At 48.6% G+C, this 14852-nt stretch overlaps 1 protein-coding gene across 50 annotated transcripts in view; it reads right to left on the reverse strand.

Moving 5' to 3' along the window:
• The window catches only part of SORBS1 (sorbin and SH3 domain containing 1), a 225784-nt gene that overhangs the window by 79637 nt on the left and 131295 nt on the right, over positions 1-14852 (reverse strand). For 21 of the 50 annotated variants that reach the window (XM_035724159.1, XM_035724149.1, XM_035724153.1 and 18 more), the window contains 4 exons: positions 12858-13544; positions 11885-12247; positions 8026-8170; positions 4200-4229 (listed from right to left, as the gene is read on the reverse strand). In XM_035724159.1, the coding sequence (XP_035580052.1) occupies positions 4200-4229; positions 8026-8170; positions 11885-12247; positions 12858-13544 (1225 nt within the window). The remainder of the gene's footprint in view (positions 1-4199; positions 4230-8025; positions 8171-11884; positions 12248-12857; positions 13545-14852) is intronic. The other 29 variants (XM_035724191.1, XM_035724175.1, XM_035724172.1 and 26 more) reach the window with 3 other exon arrangements.

Below are 14852 nucleotides of genomic sequence, written 5' to 3' on the forward strand. Positions count from 1 at the left end.
GACATGGTAACTTTTGATGGTGAGACATCCAAGCAGAAAGGCCCTCAAAGAAATTAGGGGAGCAGGGCCCCAGTGAGGCCATCAGCATAAAAGTCATGGAAGAGGTCAGGGAGATGGAAGCGCTCATGGAGGAGTACGTGCAGGTAGAGTCAAGGGCTGAGGTCACGCGCTGAGGGGTGTCACAGCTGACACGCTAAGGAGCAGAAGGGATCCCCCAAAGGACGTAGGAATTATCGGAGGGGGAGGAAATGAACCCAAGAGGAACAGTGAGGCATCACTGAAGCCAGAGAAGACAGAATTCCAAGAAGTGGGTGATCCAACCCATGAAAGGAAGGAAGGAAGAAAAAGAAACCAAAGCAGAGAAAGGGGCATTCGATTAGGCAAAAGAAGAGTCACGGGATCACTGACAGAGGGAGCAAGTTTCCGAGGGCAGTGGGGGTGGGTGCCAAGCTGCAGAGAAAGGAACAATCATGTGAGCAGGAAGTAGGGAAGGAACTGGGGTGGGGGTGGGGGTCAGCACACAAGGACAGACTATGGCAGGTGGCAACCATAGAGGTCAAGAGGCTAGGGGTCCAAAAGGTTTGAGCCGGGGGAGTCTAAGTCCTAGCAGCGACGCCCTGGTGGTGAGATTGAAGGGGAGCGAGAGGGGACTGGCACTCAGCCAGTGCTCAGGCAGGACCCGGTCACTGACTGAGGGAGAGCTTCTCATCTCTGGGAAAGGAAAGAGTGCAGATGGCTGGCTAGAGACTAAAATCCAGCGGAAAGGAGGGGCCCGAGGGCACACGCAAGGTTGTGCCCGAGTCTGAGATGTCCCCGTGTGGAGGAGGGGCTGGGGAAGAGGGGACATGCTGTGTCAGCATGCTCAGGTGCTACAACCTTCACAGCCTGCCCACCTGGTGGGGCGACCCAGGCGGGATTTCAAACTAACTTCTGAAACATGGACTCATTCTGTGACTGCAGAATGGTTTCTAAACCTTCTGTGCAAGACCCAGGGGCTAGGTGTGTACTTCAGACGACCCGATCCCTGGCATCACAGCCATGAGCCTTCAAGGATGGTAAGATCAGACCGGACTCACGGAATGAGTTCTCATGCTCCCAGGCAATTCCAACAGGAGGCCAAGGATTTGGCAGGAATCCTGGAAGTGCAGGGCAATTTCAAGTTACCCAAGTCTACCCTTAATATGGCTCTGCTGAGCATTTTCCTTACGCCTGGAAAGGTTTTCCTAAGTGTCACCAGGAAGCAGCAGGAGAGGCTGATTTCAAGCCATCTCACCCGGTGCTTGGAGGCGCTCACACTCCTCACTCCAATGTCCTCTCTTAAGAAGTAGCAGCAAATCACAGACTTGGCATTCTCAGGGTTCCCAGACCCAGAGACATTTTTTTAATCGTTAGGGCAAGTGGCTCTAACAAGAATCACTTAACTGCAAAACTCAGGCTGACAGTCCAGTGATTTGTTCCAAAGCTGTCAGAGTTCTTTGGCTCTACAAAAATTAGCCCTGAATTATTTTATTTTAGAAGCTTGTGATCATGTGATTCATGACTAAGTAGATTTTCAATGCACAAAGAGATGAAATGCGTCCTCAAAGAAAATTTTTTTTTTTTTTTTTTTTTACAAAGTGAAAACCTAACGTGACACTTTCTCGTACCAGGCAGGTGACAGGACCACCCTGGGACATCCAGAGGACAATGAGGGTTGCTGCTATTTCTCATGAGGCAAATACTGATCCCTCAACAGGATATCCTGCAGCATTTCCTTCCGGTTTTATACTGAGCTTTTAAAAGGTGCTGGAAAGGGCCACTCAGTGAGTGACAATGTTGACAACCTAGGACAGGGCCTCTGTGTTTGTGGGCAGCTTCCTTTTTCTTCACACCCAAAGCTCAGTGATAGAGGACCACAGCAATGCTGACATGTCCCTGAGGAAGATGTGCCGGACCCTCCGCCCCAGCCCAGACCTGCTTCCCTGCCCATCTCCCCAAGGGAACCATGAGCTGGAGGTGGCCAAACACCATGTGGGTCTCCATCCCGAATGAATCTCGTTGAACAAGAAGCCCCATAAAGGCTCAATAAAAACCTGTTAAGGACTGGGGTGTCGGGCTGAGGTGAGTGGCCCTTCAAGTGCCATGACCCCAGGTATGATGGGCAAAGCCTCACTGATGCTAGGGAGCAGACAGAGTCAGCCCAGCCAGCCCTCTCTCCTTCAAGAGCTTCTGAACAAAATGGTGCTGTTCTTTTTCAACAAAAACTAACATTTAGTGAGCACTTACTTTATGTCCCACTCTACCAAACACCATTAGTGGCTGTGTCCTAAAACTTAAGGAAGATGGAAACATTAGGCTTATTTTGGAGCCAAGGAAGTGAGCTGAGCCTGCCAGCCTGGTGGAGAAGCCCTAACATCGCGCAGCGCTTCCCAGCGTGCAAAGCATACCACGCGCCCCCTCCTGTTGCACGTGAGCCTCACGCCTCTCCGAGGATGGACGAGGACGATCCTCCCCGTTTCGCACATGAGGCAACTACGCTGCAGGGAGGAAAAGTCACTTACTCGGGGACAAATGATGTCAATAAAAAGAAAGAGCCAGGACCAAACTGTGGGCTTCCTAACTTGGGTTTGGGCCCCTATCTCATCCACTCCACTGCTCCTTCCCAAATCCCAAAGGCAGGACAGCGTTCACAGGAGCTCCCTTCGTTTCACAGCCACCCTGGTCTCAGCAACCTGGGCTGGGGCCAGGGACTGAAGAGGGTTGGTGTGGCAGAGTCAGGAGGGGGCAGCGAAGGGCATCTCGTGCTCAACCACGGCCTGTCCTGGTCCTGGGGCCAAGTCCCGATAAAGCAGAGTGGGTGTGAGAACCCTGTGATCTACCCCCGCCGGGCTCTCCAAGAATCCCAAGGGCAGCAGTAGCAGGAAGTAACACAGAAATCGTGAAGCAGCTGCTCAGAAAACGATGAAAACTGGTGTATCCACCAGATCAGGGATTCCTGCCCCAGATTCACACGTGTCTGTACAAACACCATGTGCCCATCTGACAGGTGTGGTTTCTTCTAGAGGTGAATCTACTGCCTTTATTAGATTCTTCAAATGAGTCCATCACTATGAAACGGTTAGGAACCATCACACCACACCATGGGCTGCTGGAGGGCAGCACAGCACCCAGACGTGGCTGCAGAGCCTGGCCCAGGGTCGGATACAAAGTAGACACTCAATAAAATGAGGAACGAATCAACGGTGGTGTCTGCTGACAATGGAAACTCCTGTCCACCAAGCACCTGGTGAGAGCCAACGCTCAGCGCTGGGCTGCCCGTACGCAGGACCTATGTGGCAGTACCGCGTTTCCCATTTGGCAGAGAAGAAAACGGACCTGTGGTTTCGATCATTAGCAGCCTGCCTGAGCTGCACCCTTGGGAAGAAGTAGCACCAGGACTCAAAGCAGAACGGCTACAGAAAGCCCTAAGGACATGGTGAAACCTTCTCATCCCTGGGCTTCCTCACAGTTCTGCCTACGTGCGGCTCTGCTTCAACAGGGATGGAGTCCTGACACCCGATTATCTAGCAGATCCATGCCCACCACTGCCAGTTCTTGATGAGACTTGCTCCTCAAGCGTGGTCAGTACACAGCATCAGCATCCTTGGGGACCCAGTCAGACATGCAAGTTCTCACCCATATGCATTAAATCCGAATCTCTGGAGCTGTGGCCTGCAAATCCGGGTTTTGGACCAGGTCTCCAGGAGACTCTGCTGGCTGCCCACACCCTCTTCCAGGCACTGCTGGTCTGGAGGCTCTCACCCAGGTCCATCACATGCCACTGACTGGCATCTGGGCTTGCCACCCGACAAGAAAAGAACCTGCCCACATTTTCTAACCCTGACTTATCACATCCCAGGAGAGGGATTAGAAGCAACAGAAAGGGGACTTCTTCAGCAAGGCCTGCCACAAACGCTCCACCTAAGCCATAACTCTTTGTTCTTTTTATTCAGAGGACCCTGTTCTTACCCATTAAGGCACTGATCACAGCTGCCCAGGGCCCATGTACAAGTTGGGGACACTGGTGTGGGGTGCCTCGTCTGCCCCACAGGCTGCACGGAGGAGGCAGGACGGTGCCTGCTTTCACCATCCTTGCGTCCCCAGCACATCAGAGGAAATCATCAGACTGTGCTGCTCACACATCAAAGATGTTAGCATGTAAAGAAATATTTGGCACCTACCTGGAAGGCTACTGAGTCGTTTTTGCTGTTCTGTGATAAAAGAAAAGATATACACCGTGAGATTTACACAGACATGGTAAGACCAGGAAGTCCTGCCAGAACTCGTGAGCATCCCCAAACTGGTGTCCTGTCCCCTGGGCTTAGATGCCAGACAGTGGCGTGGCCACCACACCCAGCCCAATGCTGTGGCATTACTTCCGTTGTCCAGGTGTGGTGTCTCCAAGCCCCCACTCCTACATCTGCACCAAGATTCAGGGAACGGTCACTGTTTTCTGGTTGTTTCCATCTGGTTTCAAGGTGATCGGATCATGGAAGGAGATCCTCCCAACTCCCCTGGTTTCAAAGGGCCAGGACGTTATCACGACCCCACTCTCAGTAATGTTCTGAGGGAAAGAGAACCGTGATCGTAACCATGGCAGCTACCCCCTCACGAGAGCTCGGTCAAACACCAGACATTGTTTTAAGAGCTTTCGTACGTTAACACTTTAAATCTTTGCAACAACCCTAAGCAGGTAGGGCAGGTGGGTTGAGACACCCCAGAGAAGCGGCACACACTACCCATGAACTGAACATCAGAGGAGGGCCTAGAACCTGGATCCCTGACTCCTACTGCGGGCTGCCTTCCAACCCTGATCGTCAGGCCACCGCTGTTCCCCAACACAGATGGTCTCTCGTGGAGGGGAGCCCAAGATCTCCTTCTGAGAGTTCTGTGTGCACGTGCTTCGGGATAAGCACAAAAATGACCTTTACCTTCCACGGCTGCTAAATATAAAGCAGCCGCATAGATAAAAATAGAGCGCTGGCCAGCCCCTGGGTGCTGTCATCATCCCCCTTGGCTGCAGCCCTACCCTCCCTCCAAAATCCATGTGGGCAAGAAGGAAACAGAGCAGTAGGGGTGCTCACAGCCAGTGGAACAGCCTGCCCACCTCTGCATGTGGACGAAGTTCACACCAGCTGGACAATAGGAGCCCAGCCGAGCTCTAGGCTCAGCTCTGCCAGCAACTTGGTAGGGATATTGACCAATCGCATAAACTCTGCCCTTAGTTTCCTCATCTGTCCAATCAAACTGCCCACCGGACCGATGGTTCCCAAACTCCAGTCTGCCAAACGGAGGCAAGGGCTTCCTCATCGGCAGGCAATAGCAAACTTATTCAACTTAAAAGGCTATGTTGTTCCTCCTTTTGGGATCTGAAATGGCCTTTCATAGAATGACATGTGATATGGATAAGAGCAGTTGTTTTTCAGGGGTGTTATTTACTATAGTTAAAAATGAGCAACCCTAGGGGTAGTCCCCAGGCTGCTTCCTGTGACCATGAGACCTAGAGTCTGGGAGCCACGGAGCTCTTAGTCTCCAGTGTGGTCTTTGGACCGGAAGCACTGATGTGTCCTACAAGTTGCTGGAAAAAAAAAAAGCAGAATCTCAGCCCTGCCTCAGAGCTCCTGAATCCAAATCTGCAAGTATGTACTCCCAAGACCGTGCGCATTGAAGACTGAGAAGCTCTGAGCTAGGGGGCCCAGGCACCTCTTCAGTCCTGAGTTTTCTGGTTCTAACCCTCCTTCTAGACTGATTGTAAGTGAGCTGCCCTCGGACATGTGGTCTAAACGTTGAGGAGAGGGGCAAGGAGCTGTGTGGTGCATGCCAGGGCAGACGTACGAGGGAAGCCCCCTCGTGTGTCTACAGTTGGGGGCCTGGCTTGCAGGGAGAGGGTTACTGTCACACTGTGCCCTGAGGCCATCTAGGCAAGAAAAAAAAGGGAACCTTTTTTAGGATGACTAAACTAGAATTCCAGAAGTAGAGTAAAGTTATCATTCCCTCAGGAGATTTTGCAATAGTTAAGAAATTGTCTCTACGGGTACTTTCTATGAGCACTGCTGCCAGGCTGGGTAAATTCCAAAGCAAGGCCAAAAACACATGACCTAAAGCCCACTGACAATTAGTGATCCAAAGCTAGGTGGCTAGGTGCCTCCAGTCTCCTCCACTCTTCCTGCTCCGCCTCCTTAGGGAACATATGGTTTGCTCTTTAGGAGAAGTTACTTTTAATTCCAAAACACGAATGTACTTATATCCTTTACTGAAGGATGTGTGACTGAGGCAGCACGATTCTGATCTTTAAACCCAAAGGGCAGAACTGCACAAAAGAGAAAGGCAAGAACTGAAAGCATTTGGGCAAATAAGAGGAATCCATTTGCCCAGAGAAGAAACAAAAAAGAACTACAGGCATTTCTGTTCCCCAAGATGTCTCACTAGGTGTCATCAGAGGAACTTGGTGGAAGCAGCTGACATTACACTTGGCATTTCCCAAAAACCAAGTTGCCTTGGGAATAAATCCCAGTTTTTAGAGAAACTGCCTTTCCTTCTGGGAACTAACTTGCTTCTGTTTGGATTTTTTTTTTTTTAAAGATGAGTCACAAAGAAGTTCATAGAGAACCAAAATTTCACTTTGTCCTGCATTGTGGACACTGTCTGGGCAGAGAAAGCTATTGCCAGTAAGGGGTATGGCGCTTACCGAGAATGGGGTCTCATATAATAGTTTAGGGTTAGGGTTGGGACCCTTGTCATCTTTGGAAGAACATAGATTCATGGAGGACGGTTAATATGGAGGCCATACATAACGAAAAAAAATGACTAAAATTACTATTTAAGATTCAAGTGGGAAGATTTTTAAGTGAGAGGAAATGTTTCATTCATCTGTTTTACAAGTTAGAAGCAGGAAACAGAAAACTCCATTTAATATGGAAAACAATTAAAAATAGATTCCAGTTCCATTCTCATCCAAGTTAATGTGGGGGGGGGGGGTCCTGGGGGAACTATGCAGTAGGCGAGCAGCGAGTCAAGAAAAGGAGAGGTTTGGTGCCCAGCTTTTTTTGAAACTCAGACTAAAAAGCCCTTTCTGCTCTAGGAAACAGCTTGACAACTTTACACTTCACACTGAAAAGGATTTTTATGAAGGGAAAGTTTCTCTCTCCATTGAATTCCAACTAGTAAAACTTGGGACTTAGAATCATCTCCTGAAATTTTAAAGCAGAAGGGTCAACAGATACAACTCTTACCTCAAAGCGCTTCTGCTTTACCTAAGATGCCCCTTCAGAGAAGGGGAAGAACCAACTAGAAGCAGTAAGAGAAACAACAGAAAACAAACATGGAAACCCTCAGCAGAGCTGTATGGGGCCATGGAGCATAAGGGACAAACAGCCACGTGAGCCTCACGTCCTCAGAGGGTGCACCGAATAACCGCCCAGTGTGATAACTGCTGGCAAGAGTCAAGGCCAGTGAGTCACCAAGAGAAAGTCCAGTGCCTGCTTTCGAGGCCACAAAAACACATTTGATATTTTATAAAGGTTTCTACCCGTTATGCTTTCTTTCTTTTTTTTTTATTTTGGTACTCAAAATTTTGCTTTTTAGAAAATTCATGATGTCAAAGAACCACATGACTTATTAAAAGAGGTATTATTGTATGTAGATTTTCCAGGCAAAGCTCTGATTCGAATGCTCATGATGAGGAGTTAAGATGCACAGACTTTTTCCCTTCTGTCTTTACTTTCTTTTTGGTGCTACCATCTGAAGACAACTGTGACTGCCCCAGGCGTGCAACACATGCTACACCAGCTTACTTACACAGATATCCAACATCATTCCAAATCAGGGGCCTGTCTCCCTGCTGTGGTCTACTCTGTGGGTCATGGGAGTAAACGGGGGGCAGACGGCCTTGGGGAAGGATGGGGTTTGTGAAAGGTTCTGTGGAATGGCAGAATTCTTGCCCCCAGAAGTCACAGAATAGTTATGTCAATGCCAGTGAGCTGGGGGCGCTCTGCGAAGGTCCCTTACCTCGATTGTGTTGCAAGAGTACAATAGTAGGATTGACAATTGTAGTAGAGGGGTAGGCAGATGATGGCTTGCTAACTGGTGCAGAGATTTGGGGATCGGTTCCAAGGTGGGATGAAGAAACTTCATTTAGTAGAGGACCTGAATCCTGAAAAGTGAACACACATTATAACCAACTGTAAGTACATGAAATCTAATGTTAACGCTTTTTAAAAAGAAGAAATTTACAGCTTTACAAGGACCTTAATTATAAAAAGAAATGTAATCAATGAGACATCACTAATTCCAGTTAGAAGTTTAATCTGGAAGGCTTAGTCTCTTCGTTGGTGTTAGTAAGGGTAGAGAGGGAAGGTGAGTGTTACTGGAAGTCTCAGCAATATCATTATTTTCACCTGGTAATAACTGTGGATCAATCCAGTTACTGAAAAAGGAAATTCAAAACAAAGTAGAACAACATGCAAGACTCATGCAATTCCAAATGTGATCCGAGAACGAGAGCTGGTTTAAGGGAAAAATCAGGAAAGTTTAGTACACTTGTCTAAAGAAACATGAGACAATGTGAGGACAAGAAGCCATCGATGTAAGAGTAGGGAAAAATTAAGTATTGGTCCTCCTGGAAAGCCACTCTTGTTATTTGCATCACTCAACAAACTTACTAGCACTTGCTGCTGAGATTTGGATGTTATCCAGTTCTATCCTGACATTTTTTTTTTCACTCCAGTATTGAGTGACAAAGATCTCTGAAGTGGTAAAGACTTATAAAAATCCTGACTTCAAAAACCTGAGGTTTCAGCTATAAAATCCAATAGAATCATTACTATTAAAATTACAATTTGCATGATGGGAATGATGGCAGTCTTTTTTAAAGACAGGAAAATAAGACCTCAATATGTAGTAAGGATACCTATACAGTTTCCTCTATCACACCTATTTATAAAGTTTCTATTTTTGAATTTACAGACCTCCAGCTGGAATGTCATCCTTAAGGAGTTTGAAAGGCAAGACTTTGATCATTACTCTCCAGATGCAAGTATGGCTCAAAGCAATTAGTATGCTCCAGAGATCAGCTTCTAAGCACCTGTAGAACAAAAGCCATGCCTCCCTTCCTCTTTTTGACCCCTGCACCTAGCACAACACCCTGCAGACAGCAGGTGCTCGGTAAATAAACACCACCTGAATGACTGGAGCCATCTCTTGGCAAAGATGTATCTGAACAACTTTTGCAGCAAGAAAACACGTGCCCATAAAAGAGGGAGTGTGAGTATCGGGACCAGGGACAGCTCTCGACACACAGTAGGGGCTTCAGTCCAATTCTTCTGAAAGTGCCCTAATGTTGCAGCTGCTAGTTATGAGCAACAGCTCAATTTAGTGAATAAAAGCTTTCCCGAGACTCAAGGGGCATAATATGATCTTGTTCAAAAGTGCTTCATCTCCATTTTTTCATTTGTAAAGTAGAAAAAAATTATACTTGTCTTAATTTACTTCCTAAGTGATTTAATAAAGATAAATGATATATCCGTGAAAACGCTGCCATAATGCAGCCAAGAAACACACACACACACACAAAATCAGGCATGTGGCTCCTTAAGGTATAAATGCTTATTGTGGTATCTGGATGGATCATGTGAACATGAAATATTCCACAAAATTTTATTCTGTGGCCCAAGTCTTATTTCTGGAACATCACAAAAATGGCTCTTGACTAAAGAACCCGGTTCAATTCACATGAATTTTCTTTTCCCCTCTTACTCTCAAATAGCTGCAGATGGAGCAAATCTCAACTTGTGGCTTGGCCACCATCCCCAGGGGCTCCTGCTCTTCTTGACAGTTCTCATTGAGTGGAGGATCCCAAGCAGTTCCCTTTCTCACCTTACTGTTACCGGGGACCAAACCAGAACTTATCAGGCCAGCTGAGGACTCCCCCAGAAGTCTATACCAGGCTGATCAGTCAGGTTTGAGAAACTGAGGACACTGTTCTAACTAGCCTGTTCTGGATCACCTGTAACAAAACTCGATATGAAAATCTAAATCTATATAGATGATAAATTTTAGAATATACAACAAAACTACTCACCATTGTATACTAGGGCACTAAAAATTCTCGCTTTATATACTGCTCCAGAGAAATACTCTGTGCCAAAGGGAAGAATATCTATACCCTCCAAAACAAGAATAGCTTCTCAATTCATCTACAAGCTGGGTTGGAGGGAGGGGAGTACATTAGAAACAATCTAGCATTTTCCTCCAACAGGATTGAGTTGCAAAGCTCAAAGCTAGAAGGATATCCAAAGCCCCTGGGCCATGTTTGCCTGAGTCCTGACCTAACCGCATTGTGTTGCATCTAGAGATTTGCGAAGAGGACCCAGACCAGAATGAAGCCATCCCCAGCTTTGGTGTGCCTGGTATCTGGCTATAAATTCTCCTACAAGCCAAAAAGAAGTTTCCCTGCCCTGCTTTTTGCATGACTGGCTTCAGTTTAACGAACACTTAGAGCCAGTTTTGTAGGCACACACCTTTACACAAAGGGGTGTTACTGAACTTTTAGCTGCATCAGCCAATTACATGACCCACTGTATCTTGAAATGTGGTCCAAGGCCCCTCAGCATCAGAATCCCCAGGATGTGTGTTACCAAGTCAGAGCCCCAGGCCCCTCTGCAGATCCACTCAATCAGGACTCTAGAAGTAAAACCTGGAGTTGACAACTTAAATGAGCTTTTTTGCCTCTCAGATAATCAATCCCATTTACACTAAGCTTGAGAGCCAATATGGTACCTAAGGAAAACCCTGAGTGCAAGGGCTGTGCCTTGTTCATAATTGTACCTACAGAATGTAGCAGAATGCCTGGAATATGGTAGGAGCTCACTAATTGCTAATTAGCCAATAACTTATTTTTGAGGGACTCTGGCCCCCATTTGTGAGCGTAAGTCCTCAACAATGTAGCAAACAGTTATTGAGCATTCTCTCCATCGGAAGCAGTACCCTAGGAACTTGAACATACTCGGTCCCACTGCACCCCACAGGCCTATGGAGTAGATCCATGCATTCTCTTTTTACAATTTACTCTGAGGTTCTTAGATCCTCTCGATTCCCAGGGCTCCTGAGGAGAAAGACTGGGTACCCTGATTCAGCTTTTCCCCTAAAGCACTTGGACTCTCCCACCTACAATGGGGACTCATCCCTCACAGGATGGGACCTGAGGTGTCAGGGCCCTTTACCTTCACGCAACCCCTGGAGCAACATTTTGCTATAAAGGCCCCTGGGAACCACTAGTCAGGGGCCCCGGTAATTCTCTGCCTTTGGAGAAAACGGTCCTAACATCTGTGCAGGGCTTTTAGTTCTGTTTACTCAATGAAACTCAACTCTTTTTTTTTTTTTAAACTACGCTCTGCCATCGGTGTATGTAAAAGAGTTTACTTGCTAACTCAACAAAAGAGGGAATCTCTTCCTCCCCTGGAGGCTCACTGCTCCCTGGTGGAGAGAATGCCATTGGCTTTCCCACACGGCTCTTCAGCTTTCCTCGGCTCTCAACACCGCATATCTGCTTGGCCTCTCAAGAGCATCACGAGCCAAAGGAAAGGCCACGGAGGTTCTCGGAGGGAAAACGGAGTTCTTTCAGGAAGATGTGCATTCCGAACAGGACAGACAGGAAGAGGGACGTGAGGGGCTTGTGAGCAGCTGCAGGAGACCACACACACGCACGGGAGGCATGCACTCTGGGGGAAGCAAACGGGGTCCAGTGACCACACGAGCACAGTGGCAGCGGACACGTCCCTCACACTTAGTACTTCAGTGAGAAAGGGGTTTTTCACTGCCAGGAGCAGACATTCAGGAAAGCTGTGAGGAGGGGATTCCAGAAGCTTACGGTACTTGAAACAGCTCCCGTGAGGTCAGGCTCCAAGGCTCTGCGGAGGCCCTCTGGGACCGGAGGGACCAGCGGAGGAGGTGGTGAGAAGGATGGTGGTGCCTGGCTAACGGGGGGGTGGGGGCCAGGAGCGCTGGCTGGCTGGCTGTGGTGGGACCGCCTCTGCAGACGAGGGGGAATGAAATCATCTAGAGTCGGGAAGGTCAGAGGTGTGCCGGCAGGGGCGGTCGCCGGGCCTGGGGGGCCAAGAAGCCCCCGAGATGCTGGAGGTCTGGCTGTGCCTTCTTGCCCTCTGTCGGTATTAACCAGGTAGAGAGGGACAACTATTATCTCAGGCTGGGCTGAACTGGAGAAAGTGGCATCCTGTAGGAAATAAGGGGGTCGTTACGTAAAGGGGCACGGCAGGGAAGAAGGAATTCCATATTTAAACAGTTGAGACTGGACATGCAGTGATGTACTCTGAGAACTATTTAATCGGTGCCCATTCCTCAGAGTACATGAGACAGTCGGTGCTAGCCAGCTGGCCTCCTGACACTCCATGACACAGAGGGAACCCCATCCAAGTTGACTTTCCATCCATCTATTTTTGAATCCTTTTAACACTTTAGAGAGAGAGAAAGAGAAAAACAGAACAGGCAGACAGGCTGTGTTTAGCCCCCCAACTGCTTGCAGAGCCCGAAAGCTTGGGAGCAAATATAGTTTCTTTGGCCCCTTGTGATAAAATATCGACACCCCATATCTCAGCCTATTAGTCTACGGATCCCACACTCCGGCATACTTACATACTACCAAGGAAGAGAGAGAGGGACAGAGAGGGCTGTGCCAAGGTGTTTAGAGAGCAGAATTCGGGACTCAGGCTGCGGCAATGTTGACAAGGAGAGGGAGGAGAGGCTGCTCAGAAAACAAGTGAGCCGCCTCCACAAGTTTGGAGAGAGATGGTGTAGAAGACACACAAACATTCCTCATTCCTTGCCTTGGCTGGATAACACGGCTGCAAAAGGTAAGGTTCTTTTCTCTTCCGGTTTTCGGGAGCAGAGGAAAGCTGGGGGCCTAGCACAGGTGGTCTCGCCGCGTCTGGGAATGGAGGCTGAGCGCACAAGAAAGGGCTCGCGCCCCCGTTAGCGGCATCTTTACGGATGTCAAAGAAGAGCTGGGGAGGGTCAGGAGGAGCAGAGGGTGGTGTCCCCGTGCCGGCTGTGCGGGACACAATGCTGGGAGCCGGTGCGTGAGCGCCTGCAGCTTCCAAGGGAGTGCCCGTGGCTGGGTCACGTGCAACACGAGAGGCGTCTTCTGCTGCCCCCCGGCAGATGTTATTGGATAAACAAGGTACGTATAAGCTGCTGACCTTTTTATTCCCATCTGCCTCATGACGTGGGTTAGAGCTCACATTCTCACTGTAAACTGTCCTGGTGGTCACATGGTGCTGCTGGGGTTGGGAGGAAGCACCAGGGAACATGGAACCTGGAAGCGAGGGCCCGGGGCGCGGCACACCTTTGGGGACAGGCTGGGGTCGTGAGGGTCTCTGCTGGCTGAGGGTGCTGGGGGGCACATAAGGCTTTGGTGAGCTCAGGTAGAGGGAGTCCTTGGAGGTACTGTGGATGGTGGGACGCTGCCATGCAAAGCGGTCTTTAGGGGGAGGAGGCCGAGGGGGAGAGAGAACCTTTAGCATTATTTTTAAGACATAGTATGAAAATGGGGAAAAAAGAAAGAGGAGGGAAATGGAAAGAAGGACCACCATTAGAAATAACACCATAACATGATCTGAAGAAAAACAATTCTTGACATGTTTTTAAGTAAACCCTGAGCTTAGCACTCCTCAAGGTCCCGACACTTCTCCGGGTGAAGCCAAGGGCTGAATCATACTCACCTGGAGTGGCAGGCCTGACTCCCATCTCAGCCCAGGAGAGGTCGTGTGCTAAGTCAGTTTGACAGCGATCCCTGGCTGACCTGCACCCTTTGCTAGCCCTCCTGACTGACAGGTGCCCAAGGTCTCAAGGCCGGGGCAAGAGGCCCCCGAGCCCCTCAGTTTTCTCACTCTCTTTTCCTCAAAGATTTCTCTCTCCATGCCCTTCATGCTAAAAGTTTAAGTTCACTGAAACGCTTGAATATCTTTCATTCTCTTCCCTTAGGAAATAGAGAATTGGAAGAATCATCCTTACTTGTGTTCACAGGAGACAGATGTCTTAATTGAATCACTGAGATTTAGCACTCAATTCCATAAGCATAACAAATTAAAGCTCACCAAGAGAATGCTAAGGATTTAGAATCCACCTGTGCTCTTTTCTCAGAGGAAGCAATTTGATGGAACTAATTATTAGGAGGAAGACAGGCATGAGATTAAAAGCACGTAATCTCCTGTTCCAATGCACAGAGAACAGAGGGACCAGGCCACGAAGCACTTGATTTGCCTACCGAATTGGACTGTGTCTGGTTCATCCAATTCCAGCCCCTTCCTCAGACAATCCCACAGTGGGGTGACCAGCCTCACACTCCTGGCTTAAGTAAGCCCAAAGCTCTGGTTCCAGGCTGAGAGATAGGAAGCTGTGGGTCACATCTCATTCCCTCCACACAGCTCCCAGCTCCTCCGTGGGTCTCAGTGGGGCAGAGGAAACGGGGTAAATCTCCAGAATGATCCTCATTTCAATGAGAACCATCTGCCAATCCATGGCTCAACTAGAAATTAGACCAGAAAATGAGAAAAGTTTCTTTTCCTAGTGTTATGGATTAAATATGCATGTCCCCCCAAAGTTCATATATTGAACCCCTGGCCCCAAGTGATGGTGTCTGGAGGTGGAGCCTGTAGGAGATAATTAGGGTGAGATAGGGTTATGAAGGTGGGGCCCCCATGATGGGGCCTTAGTGTCCTTATAAGAAGAGAGACCAGAGCTCACTCTTTCCACCAGGTGAGGACACAGTGAGAAGGTGGATGTCTACATGCCTGGAAGAGCGCCCTAACTAGGAACCAAAT

The sequence above is a fragment of the Zalophus californianus genome, chromosome 15 (genome assembly GCF_009762305.2).
Source record: "Zalophus californianus isolate mZalCal1 chromosome 15, mZalCal1.pri.v2, whole genome shotgun sequence".
Taxonomy (NCBI): Eukaryota; Metazoa; Chordata; class Mammalia; order Carnivora; family Otariidae; genus Zalophus; species Zalophus californianus.